Here is a 26333-nt window from a genome sequence, read left to right as displayed (position 1 = left end):
TACTGACTACAGCAAAGTATATTTAACATTTTATTTTTTGTACGCAACAATTAAGACTTTCTTGGCTGTCTGTCGTCATTCCTTTTCTCATAAAGGGAAATTCTCAGCCTAGTTGGTTTCTGTTAGACTTAGGGTTTTTGTATGGAGGTTAGAATTTACTCACTAAATTAATCCCAGTGGTTAATTTACCCTTTTCAAGGCAGGTGGATCAGGGTTTTTCCTGGCTCAAAATTGGGCCAAGGCGGTATTGCAGCCAAAATGGCTGCCCTTGTGTTGCTACCGCTACTGCTTTCTGTGGCCCCTGCACAGCACATCTGTGTAGCTAGCTGGTCTTGTACCTCCTTGATTAATAAGGGCAATAATATGGCATTCAAATTGATGTTAGTCCAGTAAACACATGACTTCTCTGAACATAATGACACACCACAGTTTACAAATCCTTCTGGACTGTTTGCACAGGGAAAAAAAATACCAAAACAGTCATGATGACTGGGGGAGGGGGGTGGGCATGGAGTTATGGGACCCATTTACATGGTTCATATCCGGAGTTTGAACATTTGAACCTCCTGCTTTTTTTTTTCAGTCTTTAGAAAGATTAATTCTTTGTGTTTTTGAACTGCTGCAGAGAAGCCCTTCGGAAGATTATTTTGGTACGGTTTCCGACTGCCAGAATCTTGTGTTGATTCTTGGGGGGGTTTTTTAAATTTCCTTTTAATTAAGAATTTAAAAGTCCATGAATATGGAGCATGGTCCATGGTCTACTGTGCATGTCCCCTAAAACACATGCAGCCGTCTCTGTATCTGATTGGCTGGAGGATTCTCCAGTGAGTGAGGCGACAGCAGGCATTCCCTTCTGACTGACAACCCTCCCCCTCTGGCTGGAGCTGTAGCCAGTTATGTGTTTGACTCCACGGCAACAGTCGGCGCGGTTACGGGGTACACATCCCGAGTGGTCTTTTTTGGAACTTAGTACTGGTCAAGCACCAGGAACTAGCACAGGCCGCGTAAGGACCTGCGTTATGGTTTTCACTGTGGGGAGATGTTGGACGGTTTCGCAGATCAGATGTTTCTAACGTTGAAGTAATAATAACGTGGCACCCTGGGGTTCCGCCCCACACCCCAGATCTGTTCCTGTTCCGTGAATGCTGAAAGATGCTATATCGGGCGTCCTTGTTTAGTCACATGGAGTATTTATAGACTGCAGTGTTCCATTCTGCTCCTGCTGCTCCAGCTGAGCGCTACCGAAGGTACCTACAGATTTAAGGCGGAGGTTGAGGGGACGGGGCGGGACGGGACGGGATGGAGCAGGGTGGGACGGGAGGGCTGGCTGGCTGAAGGAAGTTAATGAACATCTAAAATGGATGTTCACTGCTGTGGAAGCAGCAGGTCCCTGCCGGCGACTGGCTGGTGCTGCTCGGTCATGTAGTGTGTGTGTGTGTGTGTGTGTGTGCGTGCGCGTGCATATGCATTTACTTGCCTTTTCCCAATTGGACTCCAGATAGGAGCGTCTAAGTGGAATTTCACGCTTGGCGTAACTAATTTTCTTGACAAGAGGAAATAAGGTTTGAGTCCCTGAGCTGAGCTGAGCGTGCGGGCATGGCTGAGTGATTCTGTTTCAGTACCGGTGTGCGGTGTGTGCGTACTGTCGCTGGTGGGGGTGGGGGCGGGGGCGTGCTCTCGCTCTTCCTCTTCCTGGGCCCCATGGCCACGCGTGGGCTGCAGCGCATCCGCACATCAGAACATGGGGGGGCGGGGGGGACCTCCCCTCCCAAATTATGAGTGTCCCTTTACTAGAGAAGAACCTCTGGCTACCCGTGGTATAGGACAGAATGGAGAAATGAGTGGATATTGCCTTGCCTGCTTTTGAATGGCTCTGCTGGTTTCCTGCTCTCTCTCCTATCTCTTTTTCTGTCTCTCTCTCTGTTCTGGTGCAAAGTTCCCTTTGATCCTGGGGGGTCACGTGGGCTGCATTGTTTCTGCTGATAAGCATCGGGGGGTCAGGAAGATGGCTGGCACTCGAGCCTCTAGCTGAGACCTACGGGATTCCAGGCAGGAAATTGGAAATGGAGGGAACGACTAACGGCTCCCATTTTATTCATTGTTCTCTCGCCATGACAAACAGCACGACTGATGAAACGTCTTTTGTGTGTGCGCGTGTGTTCCCCCCCCTCCCCTCGCCTTCCCCCCTCCCTGCAGTTGTTCCTCATCGACTTCGGCCTGGCTAAAAAGTACCGGGACAACAGGACACGGCAGCACATACCCTACAGAGAAGACAAGAACCTCACGGGCACGGCGCGCTACGCCAGCATCAACGCACACCTGGGCATCGAGCAGAGGTGAGCCGGGCGCCGTCACTCATCGCCTCTTTGGAAATGACTGGAGCGGCTCACGCCCGCGTTCCTGCTCGAGTTTGTATGTGTCGTTATGAATTGTGGATACACTCACCCCTCCCACCCCTCACACCCCCGTCCCCCCAGGCCGTTTCGGCGCACGGAAACGTGTCGCGTCACGTTGAATGGCGTGTGCGAACGTGCGACGGCGGGCTCTTTACTCCGGGCTTTCCCGAGCCTTTGGGAGCGTGCGGGGGCCTGTTGCTCCGGGCCTTCCTGTCGCGGCTTGTCCTGCCGCCGCTGGCGGCAGCGCCTCCCTCTGCCCCAGGACCCCGGTGTGAACTGAACCTGTCACTCTGCTTCTGGGCGCTCAGAGACGTGGGCCTAGCGTTCTGAAAGCCTTGGAAGCAAGAGCAGTCCTGCTTTGCGCTCTCTGAAAGATGCGCTGCTTTTCTGCGGGGGGGGTTCCTAAAGCGCGTTCGTTTGTCCTCGCTTTCAGTCGCCGGGATGACATGGAGTCGCTGGGATACGTGCTGATGTACTTCAACAGGACCAGCCTGCCCTGGCAGGGGCTAAAGGTAGGCCAGGCAGGTGCTCTAGGGCTCCCAGTCCCACACGCGCCTCCTGGGAATCCCTCCTTTCCACTGCGACTTGCTGCCGAGTAGGGACACTTCAGGCTGAGGAGTCACTGTGTATGTTCCCCACTGTCCAAATGCTACTCCACGGTCTCCCGGGCCGGAAGCCAGTGTTGGGACTTCACTTCCTGATTTGTGGCCCTGTTTCTGTGCGGAGGCTTCACAACAAAATGGTTAAATATGGAGCGTGAGAGAGCGCGCCGCTCTCCTACCGGGTTAATGTTATTAAATTGGACCTCTGTCCGTGGACGAGCGCTGGGAACTCAAATCCCCAGGAAGGTCACGTACAGCACCTTGCAGATCAGCGTGCTGGTGGTGGGGGATTATGGCACAGAAGTGAAACTTGCAAACGTACACGGACCGGCCTTTGAGCACAGAATTACAGAGCAGAGAAATGGGCTGTGTCTTGGGCCTGGTTTGCCCTGCAGCTTTGGTCTGTGTAATGCTGTTGACTCATAGACCTCGGTCCTCTGAATATTTGCAGTCACACACACACACACACACACACCGCACTCATTGACTGTTTCCAGACCTGCTAAAAGCTCTGCTAGCCTGGCGCGAATCTGTATTGCACAACGTTTTCATTTCTCTTCCACATGTTCCGCAGGCGGCCACAAAGAAACAGAAGTATGAGAAGATAAGCGAGAAAAAGATGTCCACTCCAGTCGAGGTTTTGTGTAAGGTGAGCACCTCCGCCCGTTTCCTCTTCCCCCCCCCCGCCGTCTTCTCTAAAATGGCAGCGGGAAGCCATTTTGTTTAACCTGGCTCATCTTGGGACCAGGTGAGTCAGGAATGACACGTTTAAGCTCATTTGTCACGTTCGTAGAGCTTATGCTTGTCTCTTTAAGGCTAGGAGAGTAGCCTACTAGATTTACAGTTGGAGAACCTGCTTGGGATTGTTGGGTTAAAAGTGTTGAGGAATGTCGCCAGTAAGAGAACCGAAACCACTGTGGAAAAAGGGCTAATCTAAGCCATGCTTTGAGTGGAGTTGCAGTATCCTGCGGCCTTCGTCTGAGCAGATGGCGAACCGGTCGAGATGTCCGAGTCCGTGTGATGCACACTTTGTTGCTGAGTAACGAGCTTCAGGTTCAGTAATCCTCCAGAAAGCCGTCACGAACGCTAAGGCCAGAGTTCTGCCACAGGCCTCGGAGCCTGGGAGCTTCCGGCTTATTTGGCAGACGTTGTGTGAGACAGCGTTTTGTATGTAAATTTAGATTTTTTACGCTACTCCGAAGACAAGTATAGAGTAAGCTGGGTTATTCTTGCCTCATCGACCCTTTAAGGTCTGAGGTCACGTGTTTAGAATGTTCTTAACTGAACAATCGCTCCTGGCAACTTGAAAGCAACAGAGTTCCAGAACACTGACATAGAATATTGAGAAAACATTACAGAAAGCCTGTTCTTCTGCGTGTTCCTACTTATTGAAGTAAGTATTGTGACATGCAGAATCTGCATATGTGAAGTGTGTTCTGAACTTGTATGAGCTTATCTGTAAAATGTTTCCTTGTTTTTTTTTTCTTGGCTCAGGGTTTCCCAGCAGAGTTCGCCATGTACCTGAACTACTGCCGCGGGCTGCGGTTCGAGGAGGCCCCCGACTACATGTACCTGCGACAGCTGTTCCGCATTCTCTTCAGGTGCTCTACATTTTCACTTTTCACCGCATTGAGCCCGTTTCCCCTTATTGCGGTGCGAGCAGAGAGACTGTGAAACGGTGTCTCTGCTGCTCTAGTGTTTTTCCGTCCCAAAAGCAGCACACTGTGTTCACATGGTGCTAAACTGATGCTGTAGCTGTTCCACACAGTAATTGCCTCTATGAGTTCAGGAGCCTCTATCGACCGTGGAATCGCACCTGCAAGATTAGTCCTTATTGGCTGGAAACCGCTTGGGTGCTAAACAAAGATTCAGAGATTATTGCTTTTTCGTTTCCTCTGAGCAGTATGCTAATGCGTGCATTAGAAGTAATGTTTTGAGTCTGAAGTAAATCCGACTCAAATTGCTGTGCTTCCTTGCGACTTTGACTGTCTACTTTAGGCCGTGTTACAGTTGGGTAAGATCTGTGACATGTTATCGCAATGCATATATTTCAGGCTATAATGTCAACTACCCTAAGATGCAAGCAAGGTCCTACGCATGATAGAAGAGGGAGATTGTTTCCAAGGGAAAAATTACAAATTTGTTTTTTTTTAGGTCATTCTAAGGGGCAATTTTAAGAAATGTGTTATGTCCCCAAACCAGGGCCATTACTGCCAAAATCATGGCTGTACTGCCGGGCTTATTCCGGTCTTGGTTCTACCCCAAATGCATCATTGTGTACCGCCTTGTCTGTACTTGAAATTGTGTAGGTAATGCATTTCAGTGTAAGCTAGCGTATGGATGTGGGATTTGTGCATTGTGTAGTTGTGTCCTGTAGTTTATCTGGATCATATTCTGGTAAGTGATGACTGGGCAGGACTCCTGCTTTGTGATGCGTGGTTAGTGGCAGGCTACACGAGATGGAGGGACAGAGGCAGGTAGGGTTTAGATTGAGAATGCTTGCTGTGGTAGGCCACCTGTTACCTGCCCGTGTCAGTAGCTGTGGTTAAATGGCTGCCAGGCTGTAGAGTGGGAAAGGCTGTAAAGGAGTCATCTGAGGTGTTGGAGAGCGTATCTGGTAGTTCTCCCAAGTTAATGGACACGGGCCTACGGTTGCCATTGTGTATTCCAGCCAATCGGATATTGTGGCTGCTTCCACACAAAGCAGTTTCTAACACAAGCGTCTAATAATATTCCTGGCTTGCTGGTGGATTTAAAATTCGGTTGGCTGTCCGAGTGAGCATGCTATACAGCCACCTGGAGAGGCGTGACCAACCGTGGTGATCTTCTTACGCCAGTCAATTGTCTGAATGAGTAACTGTAGGTGCCTTTTCTGTTCAGGGGAAAAAAAAGAATTTGTCCTTGCACGTCACATAGCAACAGGCTGCATAGCAACAAATGCCTGCGTAGCAACCGCTTGAACTGGTTCAAACGGTCAGAAAAGCAAACTTAAGGTTAATTTCTTTTCAAATCGTTTATTTTATTCTTTTACCTGGGTGGGCGACTTAATTGACGTAAATATGTGGATGGATCATTTTAAACTGCAGTTGTGAATGCAGTTGCTGAACTCAGTTGGGCAAGAGCTTGCTCTTGTGAAAGTCGATGGTTAATTCTTCCTCTTTCATTATTATTTCCCAAGAACCAAGAAATGTGTTCATGTTTTTGTGTGTGCACGCACACACACGCGTGCTTGTCTGTGCGTGTATGTGCATGCACGTGTGTGTCTGTGCGTGTGCGCGCTTGTGTGTGTACGTGCGCACACGTGCTCACGCTTCCCTTTTTCTAGAACCTCCTGTCCTGTCAGCTGCCGGTTAACTTCCCCTGAGCCCCTGGAGCAGTCTGCTCGCGCGCAGCCTCCACGGCCGTTCGGCTCTCGTTCGCGGTGCCGGCGGCTAACGCGCAGCACGTCCCTCTTAGCGCGTCAGACAGAACCGCAGCGCAGCGACGCGACACCTCTCACCACCGCTGTGCTTTCTTTCCCTCTCCCCCCCCGCAGGACCCTGAACCACCAGTACGACTACACGTTCGACTGGACCATGCTGAAGCAGAAAGCCGCCCAGCAGGCCGCCTCCTCGGGCGGGCAGGGCCAGCAGGCACAAACCCCCACAGGCAAGCAAACTGACAAACCCAAGAGTAACATGAAAGGTTAGTAGCAAACGGCCAAGCGACGTTTTCAGTGCAGAAATGGAGACGCCAATTGCTTTCATTTTTTCATTTATTTATTTTTTTCTCCCCCCCCCTTAGGTTTTTTTTAAACAAAAAAAAAACACAAGATATAGTGGATTCGGAACATTCTCTTGCCCCCAGATTGTTTAGCAGAAAAACAAAATGAAAAGTTAAAAAAACTCCAAAAGAAAAAAAAAAAAAAAACAGTGTTAGTTCGAGGACACGCTAAAAAGAATTTATACATTTCATTTTTTGAGAGATTCAATTGGTCTGTCTTGCAGATGCAAAGACGTCCTTGGGAAATTTGACTACTAACTTGAAACAAAAGTGTCTTTATTCTTCTTTGGGATGAAGGGGTGGCTTTATAATTGTCGTCTGTTGACTCAGACATTGAGTGATCCCTCCTTGAATTAACCTCTTTCCAAATGGGCAATGTTAAGTTGATACAGATTTCTCTCAATCATTGTTCCTGGATCTAACACTCGTTAATCGAACGCCCTCCAGATAATACTGTTAAGCAAACCAATAAGTGGGACTGAAATTCTAACCACACACTAACAATGACATTTCTGGTGTTGGCCGATCGGTGAAATTTCATTGTGTGTCGGTGGGTAATCGAATGGTTTGATTTTTCACTTCCATGCACCCCTAATGATGTCCTTGCCCTGTGATAAGATTTAACCATTGCCTTTTTAATTCCAGTTTTAGGTTCTGCCGTTTTTGGTTAGTCTCAGCCGGCCCTACAGTGTGCTTAGACTGGCGAGGATTCCACCGTTTCTCCAGTATTCCCATTTAAAATGGGGGGGGGGGAGGGGATGGGGGTCTGTGTTTTTAGGGACATCTCCATATGGGCTGTACTTCCCCCCCCAACATACTCTGACCTGCACTCGTCCAGAGCATTGCCTACATTTTCGTGAAATTTTTGCATTTTGCATTGTCATCATGTCGTCATTTCAGTGGCTAGCCCTCGTCTTAGCAGGTGTGCTGTTGAAACTGCGCAGTATAATGACATGGAAATACAGAAAGGAAAAAAAAATGGACTGAGCGGTTTCTGAATTTGACTCCTGAGCTCGATCCTGGCTTGTGCGCCTGTCGTCTTCTCCCTGGTGGAGAAGCTACGTCAGGAGGGCAGGTGTTTCCATCGTCCCATCCCCCCCCCCCATAGGGGTGGGCTGAGGTGCCTGAAGGGGTTTTTGCTTTGGGGCCGCCTGCGCCTCGTTAAGGCCGTTACATAAGCGCTTCACGTTTCCCCGAATTCGGCCACGAGACGCAGAGCCTGCGTGATCTCTCGTCTGCCGACACACTCCAGCGCAGTCGCACACGTCTGACTGAGGCGCTCGGCCTTGAATTCGTGTCCTGTAGATTATAAAAGCAGTCTCTCGTGGTTGAAGTCAACGCTTTCTGTAAACTGCCGTTGCGTTAGTCCGAGAACCAAATCCCCCTGGCCGTGCCCCCCCCCCCACCACCACCAGCTCCCTGCAGGTATTGGTAGTTAGCTGGTACCTGTGGGGTTGTGGAGGGAGAATCTTAGTCAACGGTCTCCCAATAGGAACTGCTCGTTGAGCACCCCCCCACCTGGGGTCAGGGGATATTTTGCTTAAGACGACGACAAACAAATTCCCTTTGCATATTCTGCCTGAACCTCGCTAGCATCTGTGCAGCTCCCCCCGCTCTGGGTCGAGAGGGAGACAGAGGGAGACAGAGAGAGACAGAGAGAGACAGAGGGAGACAGAGGGAGACAGAGGGAGACAGAGGGAGACAGAGGGAGACAGACGGAGACAGACGGAGACAGACAGAGACAGACAGAGACAGACGGAGACAGACAGAGACAGACAGAGACAGACAGACAGACAGACAGACAGACAGACAGACAGACAGAGACAGACAGACAGAGACAGACAGACAGAGACAGACAGACAGAGACAGACAGACAGAGACAGACACAGACAGACAGACACAGACAGACAGAGACAGACAGACAGACAGAGACAGACAGACAGAGACAGACAGACAGACAGACAGAGACAGACAGACAGACAGACAGACAGACAGAGACAGACAGACAGAGACAGACAGAGACAGACAGAGACAGACAGACAGACAGACAGACAGACAGACAGACAGACAGACAGACAGACAGACAGACAGACAGACACAGACAGACACAGGCTGAAACGCATTAAACATGGATATGTAAAATGAAAGCGTGATGGCGGCGTCTCTCTCTCTCTCTCGGCGCGTCCCCCGCGGTGGCGGTAAACAAGCGTCTTGGAGAAATGGCGGCTATAAATAGGGCGTCCTGATGACGTGGCCGCTGAAGTAATCCCTTTGTGCGCCGTGTGACCGGGCCCCTCTGCGCACTGGGGTGGCTCCCGCCGCGGGACCTCGCCCCCGCGTTCCCCCAGCGTGGGGGCAGGAGAAATCCACCTCGGGTGGGGTGGGGGCGAGTGTGGGGGGGGACATTCCTTTCATCCGCAACATTTACTTTTGTTACTGTGGTGCTGGAATCTTAGGGCTGAAATGCCAACCCCCCCCCCCCCACTCCACCCGGCGAGTTTTCGTTTAGAGGAAGGCCGTGGTGTGAGGGGGAGACGTCCCCTTAAAGGTGGTTGAAATGGCTGGAATGTGCTTTGCGGGTCCTGTTCCTTTAAGAAGGGGGGGAGAAAAAATCTTACCCAGCGAGCTGAAAGGACCTCAGCTCGGAATTTAAATGGAAGCTGGACGCTCAGGAGTACTGGAGCTTGAAAGAACTTTCTTTTGGGGGGGGGGGTGTGGGGGGGCGGACTGCTGGACTGCTGGTTTCTTGGATACCAATTTGGCTTGGCCATTATATTAGGCCTGTAACAATACAGGCATTGTTAATGTGGGGTTTGCGTTTCAGCCTTCCTGAGTAATTGCACAGTGAGCGCATTGAATGAAATGTATTCGGAGTAAGCAATGTCAGCATAATGGCCCTCACCCAGGTAGCCTGACTGAGAGGCTTTAGGACCCTGTCGTCCAGTCTTACTCTTCCAGTAAGGCTGTCCCCAAAGATTCTCGTTATTTTTTTTTAAAAGGGGGGGAGAGAGAGATTGACTGCTACCTCCTTGGGGGAGGACTGTGCGCTCTTTTAAAATGACTTCGGCCTGATCCATGGCCAGGCTCGTATTGGACATAGCGAGCCTTTAGCTATTTCTGTGTAAATCAGCTGTCAGTCCTCTGCTAGCCAGTATAAATGGAGGTCCACTAAAGCCAAGTTGAGCTTCAAGCGTGATTTAATTTTATTAGGGTATTTTTAACCTTTGCGTTGATCATTTTTATGCCTTTCTATTGTACTGGTGGTCTATTTGTGTTAAATAAGAGTAAATAGGAGTCTGTCTCTATGCAGAGGGTACAGGACGAGGACATTATGAAGTGTCTGGCCTTCATTTTTTGCCATACCCTCCCCAATGTACCTGTCCCCAACAGGGCTGAGGTTTAAGGGGTTTGACTCTGTGTACCTGTCCCCAACAGGGCTGAGGTTTAAGGGGTTTGACTCTGTGTACCTGTCCCCAACAGGGCTGAGGTTTAAGGGGTTTGACTCTGTGTACCTGTCCCCAACAGGGCTGAGGTTTAAGGGGTTTGACTCCATGCGCCTATCCCCAACAGGGCTGAGGTTTAAGGGGTTTGACTCAAAGCCCTGACCTTATTAAGCCGAAACCAAACACTTGTCACTGAAAGCAGAGTGGCAGCTTGGTAGACGAGGACAGTTGTGGGTGAACCGGTTCTCCCTTTGAAACGCTTGCTGTCCACCTGGCGGGTTTGGCTGCATAGTGCTCAAGTGTTCCTTCGTTCTCCCTCGGTATGGGACTCTCCCAGAAGCCATTTGCTGGGGGGGGGGGGGGGTCGGGGGTGCTAAAAGTGTCACACACACGGAGAATTAAGCTGCCCTTTCACCTCATTTGCTATGTCTGGCCTGTTACGTCAGCTGGTCTTTCAGCCACACCAGTGAAATGAAACCCAGGCCCTTAGAAACGTCAAGGAATTTGGTGGGCAGTCGAGGAGCCTCGAGAGGGTCCTGTTGTGTCGGATGGCACAAAATGGCCGACACGCGGGAGCGTTTGCCTCTGCGTGAAGCCATGGAGACATGAAAAACGCCTCTCCGCCCCTTTGTGGTGACGTTCCGTACTCGAACCGGAGATCCTGCTTCTTGCCCTGGCCCGGCTTGCGTTGATTTGGCGGACCTCTAAACCGCAGGCAACGGAAAAGTCCCGTACCCACGTCGTCGTCAGCCCCGCCCGTGCCGCTGGGCCTGTAGCTACCTGGTCCCTCTGCCTTTCGTGCACTTACCGTTTGCCTGGCTCTCTACCAAAGTTTCGCTGAGCCCTGATCGCACCGGAGGAAATCAAAGGAGGGGTAAAGCCGGGTCTCGGGTTGCTCGCAGTTGAAGCTCTTCGTGCGCTCCGACTCGGGCCCTAGTGCATTCGTGTACAGACTCGACCGGTTTGTAATCGGCATTTGCAGGGCGAGGCCGGTGTACGTCAGAGAACACCGTTGGCTGCTTTTATCTGGAAGCGGAGGGAATTATGGGATTAGTGTGCGCAGGGTTTTAATGTCCTCGCTTCAGTTTTTTTTTTTTTTTTTTTTTGGCGGCCGAATGTCGTGAGGTGTATCAAACCCGACGGGCTTTAGAGCCGCCTGTCTCGTCTCCGGCTGAAAAGCTCCGCGAAATTTCGGGGAAATTATTTTTAGGGTCCGTTAAAGGCTGAAAAGCCGGAGGGGGAAACAAAAAAGAAGAAAAAAAAAAGATAAGAGGATGTCCGCACTCGGAGGGGGGAGTCTTGATCGCCAAAACCCATTCCACATTATTTCGGGCTACAGTTGGTGCGTCATTCTCGTCAGTGAAGAGTTCTGCTGGCCGCTGCGCTCGCGTCAGTTGGGACGGGAGGGCAGGGGGTGACACGACAGCTGCCTCGCACACGGTGCGGTTGGGGGGGGGGGACGGACAAGAGCAGACAGTGTTCTTGTATATCGGGCTCCCCCCCTCCCCCATAAAACGGTAGCCCCACAGGTGCGGCCCGCCGTTTGAGCTGACCAGGGAAAACGCACCCCTGAAACCGCACCCCTGAAACCACGTCGCCCTAAAGCTCCCGAGTGAGGGCCTAGCGTTAGCGGGCCTCGCTGAAAACAAACCCGCAAATGCCGCTTTCTTTTTCGTCGTCTTCTCCCCTCGTACCCATATTACGTATAAGCTGCGCCTGCTTTGTTTGTTCTCTCTGGCAGGACACCCTACACTTAACTTTGAGTGTTAATCGCGCTGTATCTCTTCAGACGGCATGATAGATGAGATGGTTTGAACTGGCTCCGAGTGTTGCCACGTGAATGTTTGATTCCCCCCCTCTTCTGCAGGTCTTTGCTGCAGTGGATCCCCGAGCCGTGTGTAGGGGCTGATGACTGTACTTATGAAATAATAATTAATTTTTTTTTTGTTGCTTTATTGTGACTTGCTTGACCTCGTTGATGACATCACCTGCTCCCTACCCCCAGCTGAGACTCGTGTGCAACCTGACACTGTTAACAGCCTTCTTTCTCTCTCCATTGTCTCTCTCTCTCTCCCCCTCTCTCTCTCTCTCTCTGTCTCCTGCAGGTTTCTAAGCATTAAGACAATGTAATGAAGCAGAGCAGAATGGTCGTAGCAGGATTTGCCTTCCAATCACACCCCGGCATCTAGGATCAAATTCACCAGAACCTGCCAGGCATTGTGGGCAACCATTTTTTGCTGTTAAAAAGAACTTTTGTTTCATATACTATATATGTAATCAGTATATATAGATAAAATGCGCAGCATCTATCTATATATTGGTATGTATATACTATATACACAGAAAGCAGGCTAGATATGGAGCTTTGAAGCTGTAGCCTTTTCTATTGTCCTGTTCCTGAAGACTTTTCTTTTTTGTGTTTCTTCAAAACTGAAAACTATATAAAATGGTTTGCTCACAAGAGGGTATAATTGTGCAAATGCCAATATTTTTTTTTTCTCCCAGAGTTCCCTCTTCTCCAGTAAAAAAAGTGCTTGGGTTCACCCCCGACCCCTGTCACTCACCAGAAAAGCTTTGCCCCCCCACCCCCACCCCCCACCCTTTTCCCCGTGCGTTCTTTGCGTGACATGAACTCTTGACACGTATTGGTCCTCGCGCTCACAGCGTGTGGCGTGGCGTCCAGCGTGTCAGCCCTTATACGGTCACCGCACGTGTGCGTGTGCGCGCGTGCGTGCGCGTGCCGTCATCTCCCACGCGCGCCGGCTCGAACGGTCGCGGTGGCGTGAGGCGTGACCTCCGACACGTATCGGCCGTTGCCGTTGGATGTAAAACATTTGAAATGCACATTTTCTTTTTTTCTTTTTTTTTTCTTCCCCCCCCCCATCCTACTTTTTTCCTCATTCTCAAGCAAAATGAAAAGATGTAAAACTGTTCACCATCATTATGAATGAATCTTTGAATCCTGGATATTACTAAGCAAAAACATTGGGTTTCTTTTTTCCATAAAGGTAATTAAGACTGCCTGCTGATATGTGCTAGAAGAGCTTCTAATGTGAAGATTAAAAAAAATAAATTCTAGTGACTACTAGGTTTCTCTTTAGAACGCTGCATTAACTATATTGTACTTGGTATACTGAAGTCTAAAAAAAAAAAAAAAAGATATATAAACTCCACAAAAGCATATTCATTACAGATTAGGCATCACTTGACTAAACCTGTATGTAAATTGCTTAGATAAATTGTATGCATCCATGATCTGTTTTTTTTTTTTTTTTCTTTCCTCCCCATTTGAAAAATGTTAACATGTTTATATGGCGAAAAGTAAACATTTGTCAGATTCATTTTTATTGCTATGCTGGCCTCAATGTTCCGTTCTGAGACAGAAGAAAATTGTACTTACTCCACCTCACCCCAACCAACCCACCCTTCCTGTCATCATTTTTATATTCATATATACATTTTTTTTTTTTATCAGTAAGAATTAACTTTTTTTTTTCCACCTTCAGTTCTATAGTTTGACTGTCCCTCTTTTAAATTGATCACTTTTTGGGGAAAGGGTGTTTTTGTTGCTTCTTCCTGCGGTGAAGCAAATCTTGTATAAAAAAAAAAAAAAAAAAAGAATATCTCTGGGACTTTCTCTCTGCGACTGAGAATTTTGCTGCTCTTCAGTGGCGCGACCTTTTCCTCCTTTTCGTTCCTTTTTTTATTGCGAAGAGAGTGTGTTGGAGGGTTTTTTTTTTCTATATACTTTTGAGTCTTGTGAAGAAAAAAAGCAAGATCGATCTGAATTAATCTCAGCCTTTAGCCACAACCGATGCGCACCAGTAATTTGTTAGCTGGCTGATTTCTTCTTTTTTTTTTCTCCTCCCCCCGCCCCCTCCTCTTTCTCCCTATTTCCCCTCTGACCCAGCTCAAGGTATTTTAGTGCTGGACATTCTATAAAAGTGTAAGTTATTCCCTTTTAGCATGTCAGAATAAATTAAAATGACTTGTCAGAACCACTGTCCCGGTCTCTATAATTTGAAAAGAATAATACACCAACTTCTGCCTTAGGCCAAGATTGTCCAATTCGTAAATTTTTTCTGTTCAAACTTTCCATTCATTCCTGTCTTTACTGTATTACACGTTCGTGTTTAAAAATTACCACACAACCCTTGCATTGTAAGCGTTTTCTTTAAACGTGTAATGGGGAATGGGAGTCTTAAAACGGAAAGAAATGAAATCATTTAATTGAAAAAAATATAAATATATATATATCCATTTCAAAAGAAATGTCCTCTGTGGATTTGAATTGAATTTTGGCAAAAGGGGTGAATTTGTGGACATGGTGCAAAGGTGTTGCTGTTATCTAGAGAAGCAGTTCCTGTAGAATGATTTATTGTGGGGGGTGGCGGGTAGCTATAGGTGCTTGTGGTGGTGTTTTACCAATATCCAGGATTTATATCTGTAAATATTAAAAATGGCTTTAAATTGCAGTTGTGGAAATTTGTTTGTACAAATCACACTGACACCAGCAGTTTGAATTGTTAAAGGGAGTGCGGGTGGGTCAAATGAGCCTTCTGAAGAAAGTTTACTCTAATTTGATGTAAATGTTATGCCAGTGTTCACGGCGCATGCGCTTGCACACACATTTGCACTGAAGCATGCCTTGCAGTCCCCATTGGAATTGTGGGAATGTGCCCACAAGTCAAGCCATTTTTCTGCTGTTGTGTAATTATATATATATATATATTTTTTTTAGAAACTGATCCCCCGTTACAATCCGTGAGGAATGGTGGGATTGGGGGGGGGGTTAGAGTTGTGGGATTTTATTTCAGTTCTAGTTGAACTCGTTTCTGAATCTCGCCTCGTCCACTTGGCATTGAGGAGAATGAGACAGAGAGAGAGGGATTGTCTGGACAGAACTGATTGGAAATGTAGTTTAACAATGGCCTTGCAGCAAAAAAAAAAAAGAACCCAAAAATTCCATGAGAGCCCAAATTCCTGTTGCATTGTTGAGGGGGAGGACTGGCCAGTGTGAGTCTTCGTTGTGGCTGAACATTGCACTAAAGGATTTGGGGGGCTGCCAGGAAATCATCTCAAGGCACACACAGTGCGGAGATTCAGCATGGCATGGATTTTTCCTTTTTTTTTTTTTAAATGAATTTTTACATATTCAACTAGCTATGAATGTTTTCCAGATTTATGTTGCCATAGAATTGATTGTTTGCACAGGGCTGTCTGTAAAACCCAAGTTCCTGTGTGTATTTGAACCGGTTCCTGTTTGTTTACCGGAAATTGTACAAGAACACGCGCGCACCTCCTCTTCCTCCTTTGTCCTGTTCTGTGAGGCTGTCTGTACTTTCCTCTGCCACAGCTGTCGTTTGAACATGCGGTCAGAAGGGGACAGAAGTATGAAAATAAAGTTTGAGCGCAAAACTTGGGAAGAAACCGCAAAGATTTCCTGGCACTTTGAAGGAATCGGCTGACATGTTCCCCTCTGCTGAAAAGTTGGTATTTAGAATTGACAGCTTCCTGGTGTATACATGTACATATGCTTTTGCTATGTAGGTTACCACCCACCCCCTCTGCATAACAACATGGAGCCACTTTCTGACACTTTGGTCTCAGCATGAGGGGGGGGGGGGGGTTTAGAGAAGGAACATTACATGGTCTTTGTTTTATCCTCCCTTGAAATGACTTGTGACATGTTGGGTGTGCACGTGTGTTTGGGGGGGGAGGCAGGGTGGTGATGACAGGGCTCTCTGTCATCCATTTGAACGAAGGCTTATGGGGTGAAGCTATCTGGACAAAAAAAAAGCAAGTGGAGTCTCCATCCTTTCCCCCATTGTGGGGGAAAATGTAACGCAGGAAGCAGCTGCTTGGAGAAGAGAGAGAGAGAGAGGTCCCAGACTGCCTACCAGCTGGACAATGGGGACTGGTGAAAGACCATGTCTGGAGGGGGGAGGGGGGAACCTCACGTGGGCCAAGTAGGACACAAGGCCTGCTTTTGAAAGCTTGTTTATGCAGCATGCATTACATTAAAGGCAATAAAAACCCGTATTTGTAGCGCTAGAAAAAACACTGCGCTTTGAAAACTAACGCGAATGACTAATCGGACTGTGTTCCCCATATGGGAGGGGAAAAATGGTATGGCGGTGAATTCGTTGGAGCAGTAGGTGTGGCTGGTGCAGTTAATTTCAGGTGTCGCGTCAAGGCACCAGGATAGCAGATATTTTTTCTTTTTATCACCGATGACTCATCGGTCGGTCTGCCAGTGGTGTTCTTTGCCTTGCTGGCGTGTCTCGCGTGTGAGGTGTCAGCTGGGATGTACAGGTCTCTGTGGCTCCTTGAGAAACGCGTCACGTGCCGCGAGGGCACACTCCCTCCCGCTGTCCGTCCCCGCCGCTGCTGCGTAATGTAATCCTATTGCCGTGCTAAACCAACCCCCTTCCTCTCTTTCTCTGCAGGGCAGGCCTTTCTGATCTCCCTACAGTGCATTTCATCAGCATCCGTCTGTTATGGGCGGGTTTTTTTTTAAATAAACGTACCAGGGTGGGAACCCTAGAATATTTAAATCTGGGACAGCCGTGTTATATGCCCTCATTTGTGGCGGTGGTGGGAGGAGCGTACGTGACCGTATGTTCTGATCATCCGGCTCATCAGGCTGGTTGGGGTGTGGGATCTCTGGATCTTGAGAACTGGGGAGGAGGTTAGTACTGCAGGGCTGGGGCGGGAGCACCTGCGGTTTATGCAGCTGCAGGTCTCAGCACGCACTGGGAAAGAAACCGACGATGTGGCTTACGTAAGCATCCCTCCGCATCACACCTATGTGCCAGTGAAATGGCTTCTAGCAGTTTTGAGTCACCCCTGCCGGTTCCATTTCTCCCCACTTTTTTGTGCACAGATTGCACTTCGTTTACACATTTAGCTTTTAGCCTCTTAAAAAGAATGTAAATATAAATATTGTTTTTAAGACCTGCCAGTCTGACTGCCACACAAATTGACTGTACCGGGTGAAATTAAACAAGGAATTCGAGCGCGCGCACGTTTAGGCGGATAGTTTGCTCGACCAATGGCCGCTTACAGCCTACTGTAACAAAGAGAAATTCGATTATATTTCGAAAATACATTACAAGACGTGCGGTAATCAGACATGTCAACAAGTGACTGGTAACTATTACGGCGGCATAACGACGCTGTCTGCCAGCAGATAACAGGTTCTGTTTTGTGGATCTAGACAGTAGATTGGAGAATGCGGTTTTCAGAGAGAATAAAAAAGATGGCTTCTCAAGGGAACAGACCGCGTTTTAACCCGGAACACAACAATGTGATCTTCCTTGCCATTCGGCGCTGGCTCGCTCACTCGAGAGATTAAAACAAATCTGCAGAATTAATCGGTTTTGAGTGACTACAGCGACCCAGATACGATCGCAACGCAGTCTGGCTTCAGCCTCCTGTTCCAATTTATCAAAACGGAAGCCCCTTTTTTTTTTTAAAGCATAAAGTGATTGTGATGTAAACAGCAGCGCACATTCGCTGGATTCCATCCCCTTTTGCTGGTGGTAGTGTTGTGGAGGGTTTACAGAAGTTTCTGTTTCATTATGTTCGTTAATTGCATGTATGTAACGTTCGTGAAAATACCGATATTCAAAGGTCAATGAAAGAAAACGAAATATCCCTCGAGGCACGTTGCTACTCGGGTCGCATCTGTGTGAACGAAAGAAAATCGTTAGAGAACATTCAGTAGCCTACACATTTTAGCACTCAAAACAAAATGACGAGAAAGAAATTATTTATCAAGGCAACTGGCTCATCTGAACTCACCTGAACCTAGAACAACACCCTTTTCTTCCCCTTTGCCACACAATTCAATTCCTCCGCGCGCGCCCCTACGTGGCCTTAATGTGAAACTACAAGAGCTTTCCAGGTGCATTGTGAAAGCAAGGCTGCTGCAGATAAGCGGGATCAAATTTCGGCCCGTCTTTTCTTAAAACGATGAATCGTTCTCAACAAGCACAGAATAGCCGCGTTTCCACCGCAGGAACTATACCCCGGAACTAGGAACCTTTTGAGGAACTCGGTGCGTTTCCACCGCAGGAACTAGGGTCTAAATTTAGTTCTGGGGGCTTTGTTTTACCCCCCAAAACGTTCCTGCTCGGGGGGTAGTACTTTCCGAAAGTACAGGAACCTTTTGGGTGGAGCTTGCAGCGCTGAACATTTCTGATTGGTCGAGTACTCGTAGCGTTTGTGTTGTATTTATTTTCCGCCATTACCCGCCATGTTTGAAAATATGCAGCGGCAAACCAATTTATTTTCATAATAACTTCAAATCAAACTTGTATGTTATGCGGCGCAGTAGCCAACGTTTGGTTATAGCCTATCAACGTCTTGGAATTATAACGTGTGCTCTTCTGTTCTTTTCTTGCTTTAGTATTCGTTTTATAAAATGCTAAGCATTCGTGCTGGGACAGCATATTACGTAGGCTACCAAAACATTCAAACGGATTAATTCGGTTGCTGAATATTTTCTTCCGGATTTTCTTTGTTAGCCCGTTGTAATTGACTCAAAACGTTTGATACAGTTATGTGAGGTATGCGGTAGTTCTGCATAATTAACATTGGTGATACAGTACAAGCAAACTGGAAATCACCTTCCGCACTTTTTATCCGGGTAAAATAACAGATTAATTCTAGTAATCTTCCCTTTAGCTTTTTCAGACTGCCGTAATTTTACTCAATTTTACTGCCATTTTTCAATTCCACGAAAAGACCAGGAAGACTATGGACTCATTTATGGTGCATGGTTCGCATCTGGAGGGCACACTTCGCTGCTCGGCTAGCAGTAACTTCGAAGGAAATCAAACGGTGGCTGTACCACTACTAATTTACATTTTCACGCAAGTCCGAGTTTTCGTTCGTTTTTATTCTTGTCATTTTGCGATTAGCCTATATGGAATTGACGACGAGAAAGTAATAAAACAGCTAATTGTTTACAACGTGTGCATGTTTTCTGCTGTTAATGAATGTGTTTGAGAGGATATATGAAAATCAATAAATACAAAAGTAACCATATATAGTCATTGTTGGTAACCCGTTATATAAGTGGAATAAACCCCTCCGGGCTGTCCCGGTTATTAGAAAATAATGTAGGCTACTTCGGTGGTAGTATGGGGTTACAGAAGAACTCGTATGACAGATGGACCGACGACAACGTCAGTGGGCTAATTTGCCTAATCTTCGCGGTACTTTAGACCCCGGTGGAAACGCAGACAACCATTGGCTGAAGGAACCTTTTAGTTCCTGGTAAAGTAGTTCCTGGGACTGAAAGTTCCGGGTAATTTCGGTGGAAACGCGGCTAATGTAAAACTAGCGCGATGCTAAATGTGTCTGGCAAGTATAAGCACGTATGACAATCTACTCTGCGCAACGTGGAAGTTGAGATGCAGGTAGGGGAGAAGGATCAAATTTCGTAGGCCTACGTCTGGCCACTCGTTAGTTATTGGCGTATGGAGGTGCTATGAATGGTGTCGTAACTCAATGGCAATTGGCTACCCCGTGTTGCACGCCGTGTGTGTGCATGAGCTCGTTCAAAGGGCAATATCCGTGAGTATTCTCTGTACGTGTATATTTGCTATCGGAGCTTACACACGCTAACCCTATTCCAAAGCAGTGCCGCCCAATGTTTCCAATTACTTAATGTAAGTGGGTCAGATGTTATTTCATTTTACCATCTGAAGAGAATGTGGTCAGAAAGAGAAACGTCCATCGAAATGTACAATGACAGTTTCGTCTCCCCCACCGTGCATGCAAAGCTTGGCATTGCGGGTAATTCCTCCATGTCTTTCTGCAGTTGATTGGGAAATTTATGGTGCAGAAATAATGACCAATATCTACCATCTAAAGTGAGGGGAAATAAATTAGTCTAATGTGTATAATCGCTGTAGAGGGCAGGACTTGGCCTTTGTGCAGGTGCACCAGTTTTGCATTTGTGTTCAAGTGTGATTTATACTAAAAGCTGACTGCTGCTATTCGATTTACCCCACCACTGCCATACAAACACAGAGAGGAGTCAATGGAGGTTCAACTGGACATGAAGTTTGTACTATATGAATATGCTTTTTGTACATAATGGTTGCAACAAACCATTGAACTGCATACGAGAGATAACCAGGCTGTCATAAATCCGAACAGCTGTAGATGCTGTAGAAGCAAACTGATCTCCTGCTGCATAAATGGATAGAATATCAGCTCTGTCAACTGTTCTGAACGGGAGCGTTTGTTCTAAATGCCTAAAATGTTAAATGTACCTGGGAAATCAAGAGTTGGCTTAGGAGTATGGACCCGATATTTATTTCCCGTTATTTTCTTGTCGTTCATGCAGCAGAATTGCAGCATTCTCTCTCTCTAATTAGAACGCTCTTATAAGAGCACAATCGGCGTGGACAAGCTTGCTTGTGCCTCTGCGAGGTGTGAATCACTTCTTCAGGAGCGTTGCTCTCCAGTGTAAATTGGATTGCCGAGTGGCGTGATGTGTGGGCACACGCTTTTAATAACGCAAAAGCCTGAAGCCCCTCCCGCTTTATGTGGCAGGCAGGAGGCCTGAAGCCCCTCCCCCTTTATGTGCAGGCAGGAGGCTTGAAGCCCCTCCTCCTTTGTGTGCAGGCAGGAGGCCTGAAGCCCCTCCCCCTTTGTGTGCAGGCAGGAGGCCTGAAGCCCCTCCCCCTTTGTGTTTGTGTGCAGGTAGGAGGCCTGAAGCCCCTCCCCCTTCGTGTTTGTGTGCAGGCAGGAGGCCTGAAGCCCCTCCCCCTTTGTGTGTAGGCGGGAGGCCTGAAGCCCCTCCCCCTTTATGTGTGCAGGCGGGAGGCCTGAAGCCCCTCCCCCTTTAGTGTGCAGGTGGGAGGCCTGAAGCCCCTCCCCCTTTGTGTGCAGACGGGAGGCCTGAAGCCCCTCCCCCTTTGTGTGTAGGCAGGAGGCCTGAAGCCCCTCCCCCTTTATTTGCAGCAGGGGGCCAGAATGTACACATGCAGGCAGGGCTGGGTTTGGGGTTTAATCTGGTGCTGGTATTATGACAAGGAAGGGGAAACGTGAGTCCCAGCTTTGAGCCTTAAACCCCCCCCCGCCTACTCACACCCCCCCACTCTATATCCTCTCTAAAAATGGCCACACAGAGAATAAGTGGGGAGAGAACATCTGTCAGACCCTAAGCAGAAAGCTTTCATCAATGAGGTTGGCTATAAAAAGATCAACTTGCCCCACTGGGAACCCTGGGAACCCTCAAAGCCCATCCACCCTCCCACCCCCCCACCCCCACCCCCGTTCTGTCCTACAGCCGCACATTGCCCAGGGTGATACAGCCCATCGGATCACTCATTCATAATTTTGCACAAAAGATTCATCCTTTTTATATATAAAAAAAAACTGGATGAAGGCTGTAGTGGAAAACCCCCCCCCCCCACCCCCCAGGAGAAGAAGAGCAGCTGCCGAGCCTTTTTTCGCGGCGCTGGGTGGAAGGTGCTCCAGCGCCCGCCCGCCCGCCCGCGTTTACACGCCGCGCGCCAGTCGTTCCCCTCCGCCTTGCGTAACCCTCTGATTTGTGGAGGAGCGATGGCTGTTTTGTTTTCGAGCCGCGCTGCTAACAAAGGGCTTTCCCTGAGCGCTGAGCGAGCCGGGCTTGCTGGAGGCCTTTGATGAAGAAATCAGAGGAAGAGGAAGAAGAAGAACGCTGATTCTAACTAGCTGTGCCATTAGTTCCCACAGGATGTGGGGGGTTGGGGGGGGGAGTGGGGGGGCAGCTGGCAGAAAGCCAACATGCCACGCTGCTTCTAGAACAGCACTGCCGCCCTTCCCCCCACCCCACCCCTCCCCTCCCCTCCCCTCCCCATAATTGTGCGTCTTTGATCGCACGTCTCTGTTACTGTGGGTACGATAATGATCGGTCGGGCCTGTGCTGTTGCTCAGCCTTTGGCAGTGTAAGAGAGTAAGGGCCTGTGGACGTAGCTTGCCTCGCATTAGGGGCGACATAGCTCAGGAGGTAAGAGCGGTTGTCTGGCAGTCGAAGGGTTGCCGGTTCGATCCCCCACCCTGGGCGTGTCGAAGTGTCCCTGAGCAAGACACCTAACCCCTAATTGCTCCCAACGAGCTGATTGGTACCTTGCATGGCAGCCTTTCTCCGTTGGTGTGTATGTGAATGGGTGAATGAGAGGCATCAATTCTAAAGCGCTTTGGATAAAAGCGCTATATAAATGCAGTCCATTTACCATTTACATCATTGTGACTCAAACCCAGGTGAAACACAACATGGTCTAATACAGAGAAGGAGGAGGTGGGCCCTGACCCCTGACCCCTGCTACATCCTGCTCTTTAAACGAGGATGAGGATGAAGAGTGTGTGTAGTGGGGGGGGCGGGGGGTGGGTGGATGTGGGCCTCAGTTGCTCTCTGTTCTGCTGAAGGCTGCTTCAGGCAGCTCCAGCTTCGTCTGCTCTGTGACATCGCTGTTTTTGCTGCTGCTACGGGTCTCCTGTGTGTGTGTGTGTGTGCTTGCACGCGCAGGGGTGTGTGTGTGTGAGATTTATATGCACTGCTGGCTGCCTGTCAGTATCTGCTGATCTCTCAGTATTGCTGTGTCCTGGTGTACATACTGTACACACACCCTTTAAATGATGCACAGTTTATGGAAAAAAAAACCCCTGAGCTGAAGCCACAGGAATCCCTTGTGTACACACTCCGGTGAAAGTACACGACATACCAGTTAGACCTGAAATGAAAATGGGTGGGGCGAGCTGTGTTATATAAGCCAGTGTTGACACAGGTTTCAAGTGGTTACAAAAAGGACAAAAAGGCTATTCCTGTGTTTAAGACTGCCTTCATGGTACAGTATGAATCTCTGACTAGCCTTTTTACACCTGCCAAGATGTGCTTGATGGTAACTTGTCACACTTTACAGATAAGTGGCAGGTAACACCCCTCACTTTTTCCCAGCATTCCCTGGCCCACTCCAGTGTGACTGCACAGTGTGTCACAGTGTTGTCTTGTGCCCTCAGACCTCAGAGCCTGTGGTGGAAAATCCAGGTTCAGAACGTAAGCGTCCTCCCTGGTGTTTTTGTTCCAGTTAACCCGGACTTGCTAATTAGCACAGTTGTTTGGCCAGGCGGTAGAACTAATGAGATAAATCAGCCGGCTGAGTTCGTGGGTGGAAGAAAGATGGCGGAACCTTTTTACTTCCTGTGTGCGAGCTGATGCCACAGGAACGGGAGCTTGGCAGCCTTGGAGTCTCAGAGGTGGGCCACACCCAATTAAAGGTGTGTTCGGGGGCTGCTGACTTAGCAAGTCAAGGATCGGGGGGGAAGGGGGGGGGGTGGGGGTTACGCAGGCGTGAGTCATGACACCCCCCCCCACCCCATCACCCGCTCTGTTACTGCATGCCCCCCTCTGAGTCACCACCACATGTCCGATCCCATCACCGCCCGTTTCCCTCTACTTCCAATTCTCTGTCTCTCTCTCTCTCTCTCTCTCTCTCTCTCTCTCTCTCTCTCTCTCTCTCTCTCTCTCTCTCTCTCTCTCTCTCTCTCTCTCTCTCTCTCTCTCAGGAGAACAGGAAAAGCACAGGCACATAAGTATCAGTCACCATTTTCTTTATTAACATGACAAACACACATTAGTATTACCAAAGCATACAAAAAAAAACACATACACAAGATGATGTAGCACACAATAGAAGGATAAATAAAAAAGGATTTATTTTCAATTAACTATGTAACTGAAATTAAAATTGACAGTAAAAGAAAGCCAAATGAAGTTGTGGGTGGGGGGGGGACTTGGGATAACAGTGATAAATCCACAGTGCAAAATTAGGTTTTGGGCCTGAGGCGTTTGGGTGATTTGTGTGAGCGTTTGTCACACACTGTCCCTCTGGCTGTGGCAGGCCCTAATAAACTGCCCCATGCCAGAAATGTTTTTTTTTTCCCCCCCTTTTTTTTAAAGGAGGAAGTAAGAATCACTTACGTCCTTGCATTTCAGTTTGTTTTGTCTCACGCTCTTGTGGACTGCAGTGTGAACACAGCCTGTTTTCCCTGGGTAGCCAGGTTTTTGTGCTATCTCTCTTTTCTCTTTCTCTCTCTCTCTGTCCCCTGCCTTATTTTCTCTCTCCTTTCAGGGACACATTTACACTCTCTTGGCTGCTTCTAAAGAGCATTCTTTGAAGTCACGATCACATCGGTGTAGGTTAAGGGCCAGGGCCTAAACCCAAACGCTGTGCTGTGCCAACCCCCCCCAACCCCCCACCCCCCCCACATGGTGCTTTCAGCAACACAATCCATTTGCGCCCATGAAGTGGCCCCCGTGTGCACGTACCCTACGTGCCCCGCCGACGAACCCACCTCGTCTGTCCGGTCGCCTGAGTCAGTCGTTTTCCGCAGAAATTCTGAGAAGAGGGAGGGGCCTGTTTAAATATCTCCTGAACTCTCCGGAAACACTTGCGCCTGGAGCTGGATAAGCAAATGTGAACGGAGAGATATCACAAATGTCTTTTTTTTTTGAATGAGCAATTAGCGAAGATAAAGCTGGGTCAGTGGATTTTTGGTGTACTTGGGTTCCTGTTGACAACATTATCTTATTCGGCACGGAAAAGCGCCCCCTGTTTGGGGCTGCTGGGTTACTCGTTCTATTGAAGCACTGGCCCCACGGTCCAGAATTGAATCCCACCCGCGTTTAGTCTGGCTCTGTCTGGCTCTGTCATTGTCTGGTTAGAACCATCTCTTTTCATAGAAACACTCGTGTATCATTGCTTTCTTATATGAATGTGTTGGCTGCCACGACCATATCTGATCAGCAAATATCAGAATCTCCCACCATGACGTCCTGGAACGCCAATAATTTCATCACGAGTCTCTTGACATACGCGGAGACTCAATTGTGCCACCTAGTGGCCGAAAGAGTAACTTACTAGTTCTTATAGTGGCAGATAGATGGCGCTGTTTTCTTTTTTCTCATACACGTCAGAGGTAGAAATACCTTTGGCACGTCTCACTGTTATGAACTTACCATATTCCAAATTAGGTACAGTTTGGTTCATTTTGCAACGACACTAAAGATAAGCCAGGCCAAACGGAACATTTTACTAAAATATTCTTCATGGTATGTTATGCATGCCAGCACACACACACACACACAAACACAAAAAACATTTACAAAAAAAATTGTCTGCATTCCTAAACTAACCAAGTACTTGGTATTTTTAAGTGGTGTTCACCTGAGTTAATCTGTTGGTCCTTCCTGGTCAAAAAAAAAAGTTCCCTTAAAGCCGGTGTTCAGTGGATGCATATGTGGATGTGTATTGACAGTGTCTCGACTTTGGGACATTGTGTCTCCGTTAGTACAGTGAGTTTGAGCCCCACCTACTCCTGCAGGTGTGTGGATACGGGGCACTGAGCCAGAAAACCTCGTTCATGATGGGCAAACAAAAACACTGTGTTCTGCACACCCTCCCAACGGGTACGATTACAGTACATTTGATCATAAACTGCGCGTAGGAACTTTTCCAAGAACATTTTGGCATTTTTTTTCTTATCTGTATGTGTTAATGGCTGTTTTCTTATGCTAATGACATGAACAGGATTGTTCATAAAATTTACAAACAGCTGAGCATTCATCATCTCGTGCACCTGGGGATATGGACAAAAACAAAGGGCTGCACACGTGTCATGAATCCCACGTTTTTTTTTTTCGTAGGAACATTTTTAAGAACAAAAAGCAAGAAATAATTTAAGATTAGTTCTGTGAAGGAGACCCATTGTGCTTAAATCCAATGGGCTTTCAGCAGCACCATGGCTTACACCATGAAGCAGTCCCCTGTGTGAACGTACGAGCGCTACCTACACACCCACCTCTCCTGCACTCGCCGTTGAGCTGGCGTTGCCCACTGAAGCCCTGAAAGGAAGGAGGGCCTCTTTAAATATCCTCTGAAGTGCTGGCACACTTGCGACTGGAAGAGGTTAAACCAATGTAAATAGTGAGGTATCAGAAGTGTATTCATTTTTTTTTTTCAGTGTGGAATTAACTATAACAAAGGTGGGTTCTTGAATGTTCGTTCACTTGGGTTCCTGATGATAATATCATCCGATGCGTACAAACACCCTCTGAAATATTAAGA

The 26333-nt window shown here is 48.1% G+C and overlaps 1 protein-coding gene across 4 annotated transcripts in view; it reads left to right on the top strand.

The window, feature by feature from the left end:
• The window catches only part of csnk1a1 (casein kinase 1, alpha 1), a 33969-nt gene extending 19291 nt beyond the window's left edge, over positions 1–14678 (top strand). For 2 of the 4 annotated variants that reach the window (XM_064329408.1, XM_064329412.1), the window contains 6 exons: positions 2197–2336; positions 2830–2908; positions 3573–3647; positions 4493–4599; positions 6534–6682; positions 12309–14678. In XM_064329408.1, coding sequence (XP_064185478.1) covers positions 2197–2336; positions 2830–2908; positions 3573–3647; positions 4493–4599; positions 6534–6682; positions 12309–12316 — 558 coding nt within the window. In that variant the 3' untranslated portion in view covers positions 12317–14678. Of the gene's footprint in view, positions 1–2196; positions 2337–2829; positions 2909–3572; positions 3648–4492; positions 4600–6533; positions 6688–12308 lie in introns of those variants that run through there. The other 2 variants (XM_064329411.1, XM_064329410.1) reach the window with 2 other exon arrangements.
• The last annotated feature ends 11655 nt before the right edge of the window (positions 14679–26333 follow it).

Source organism: Anguilla rostrata, chromosome 3 (assembly GCF_018555375.3).
Source record: "Anguilla rostrata isolate EN2019 chromosome 3, ASM1855537v3, whole genome shotgun sequence".
In the NCBI taxonomy this organism is placed as follows: Eukaryota; Metazoa; Chordata; class Actinopteri; order Anguilliformes; family Anguillidae; genus Anguilla; species Anguilla rostrata.
The sequence above is the reverse complement of the archived record's forward strand: the minus strand, read 5'-3'. Positions and strand labels throughout refer to the sequence as shown.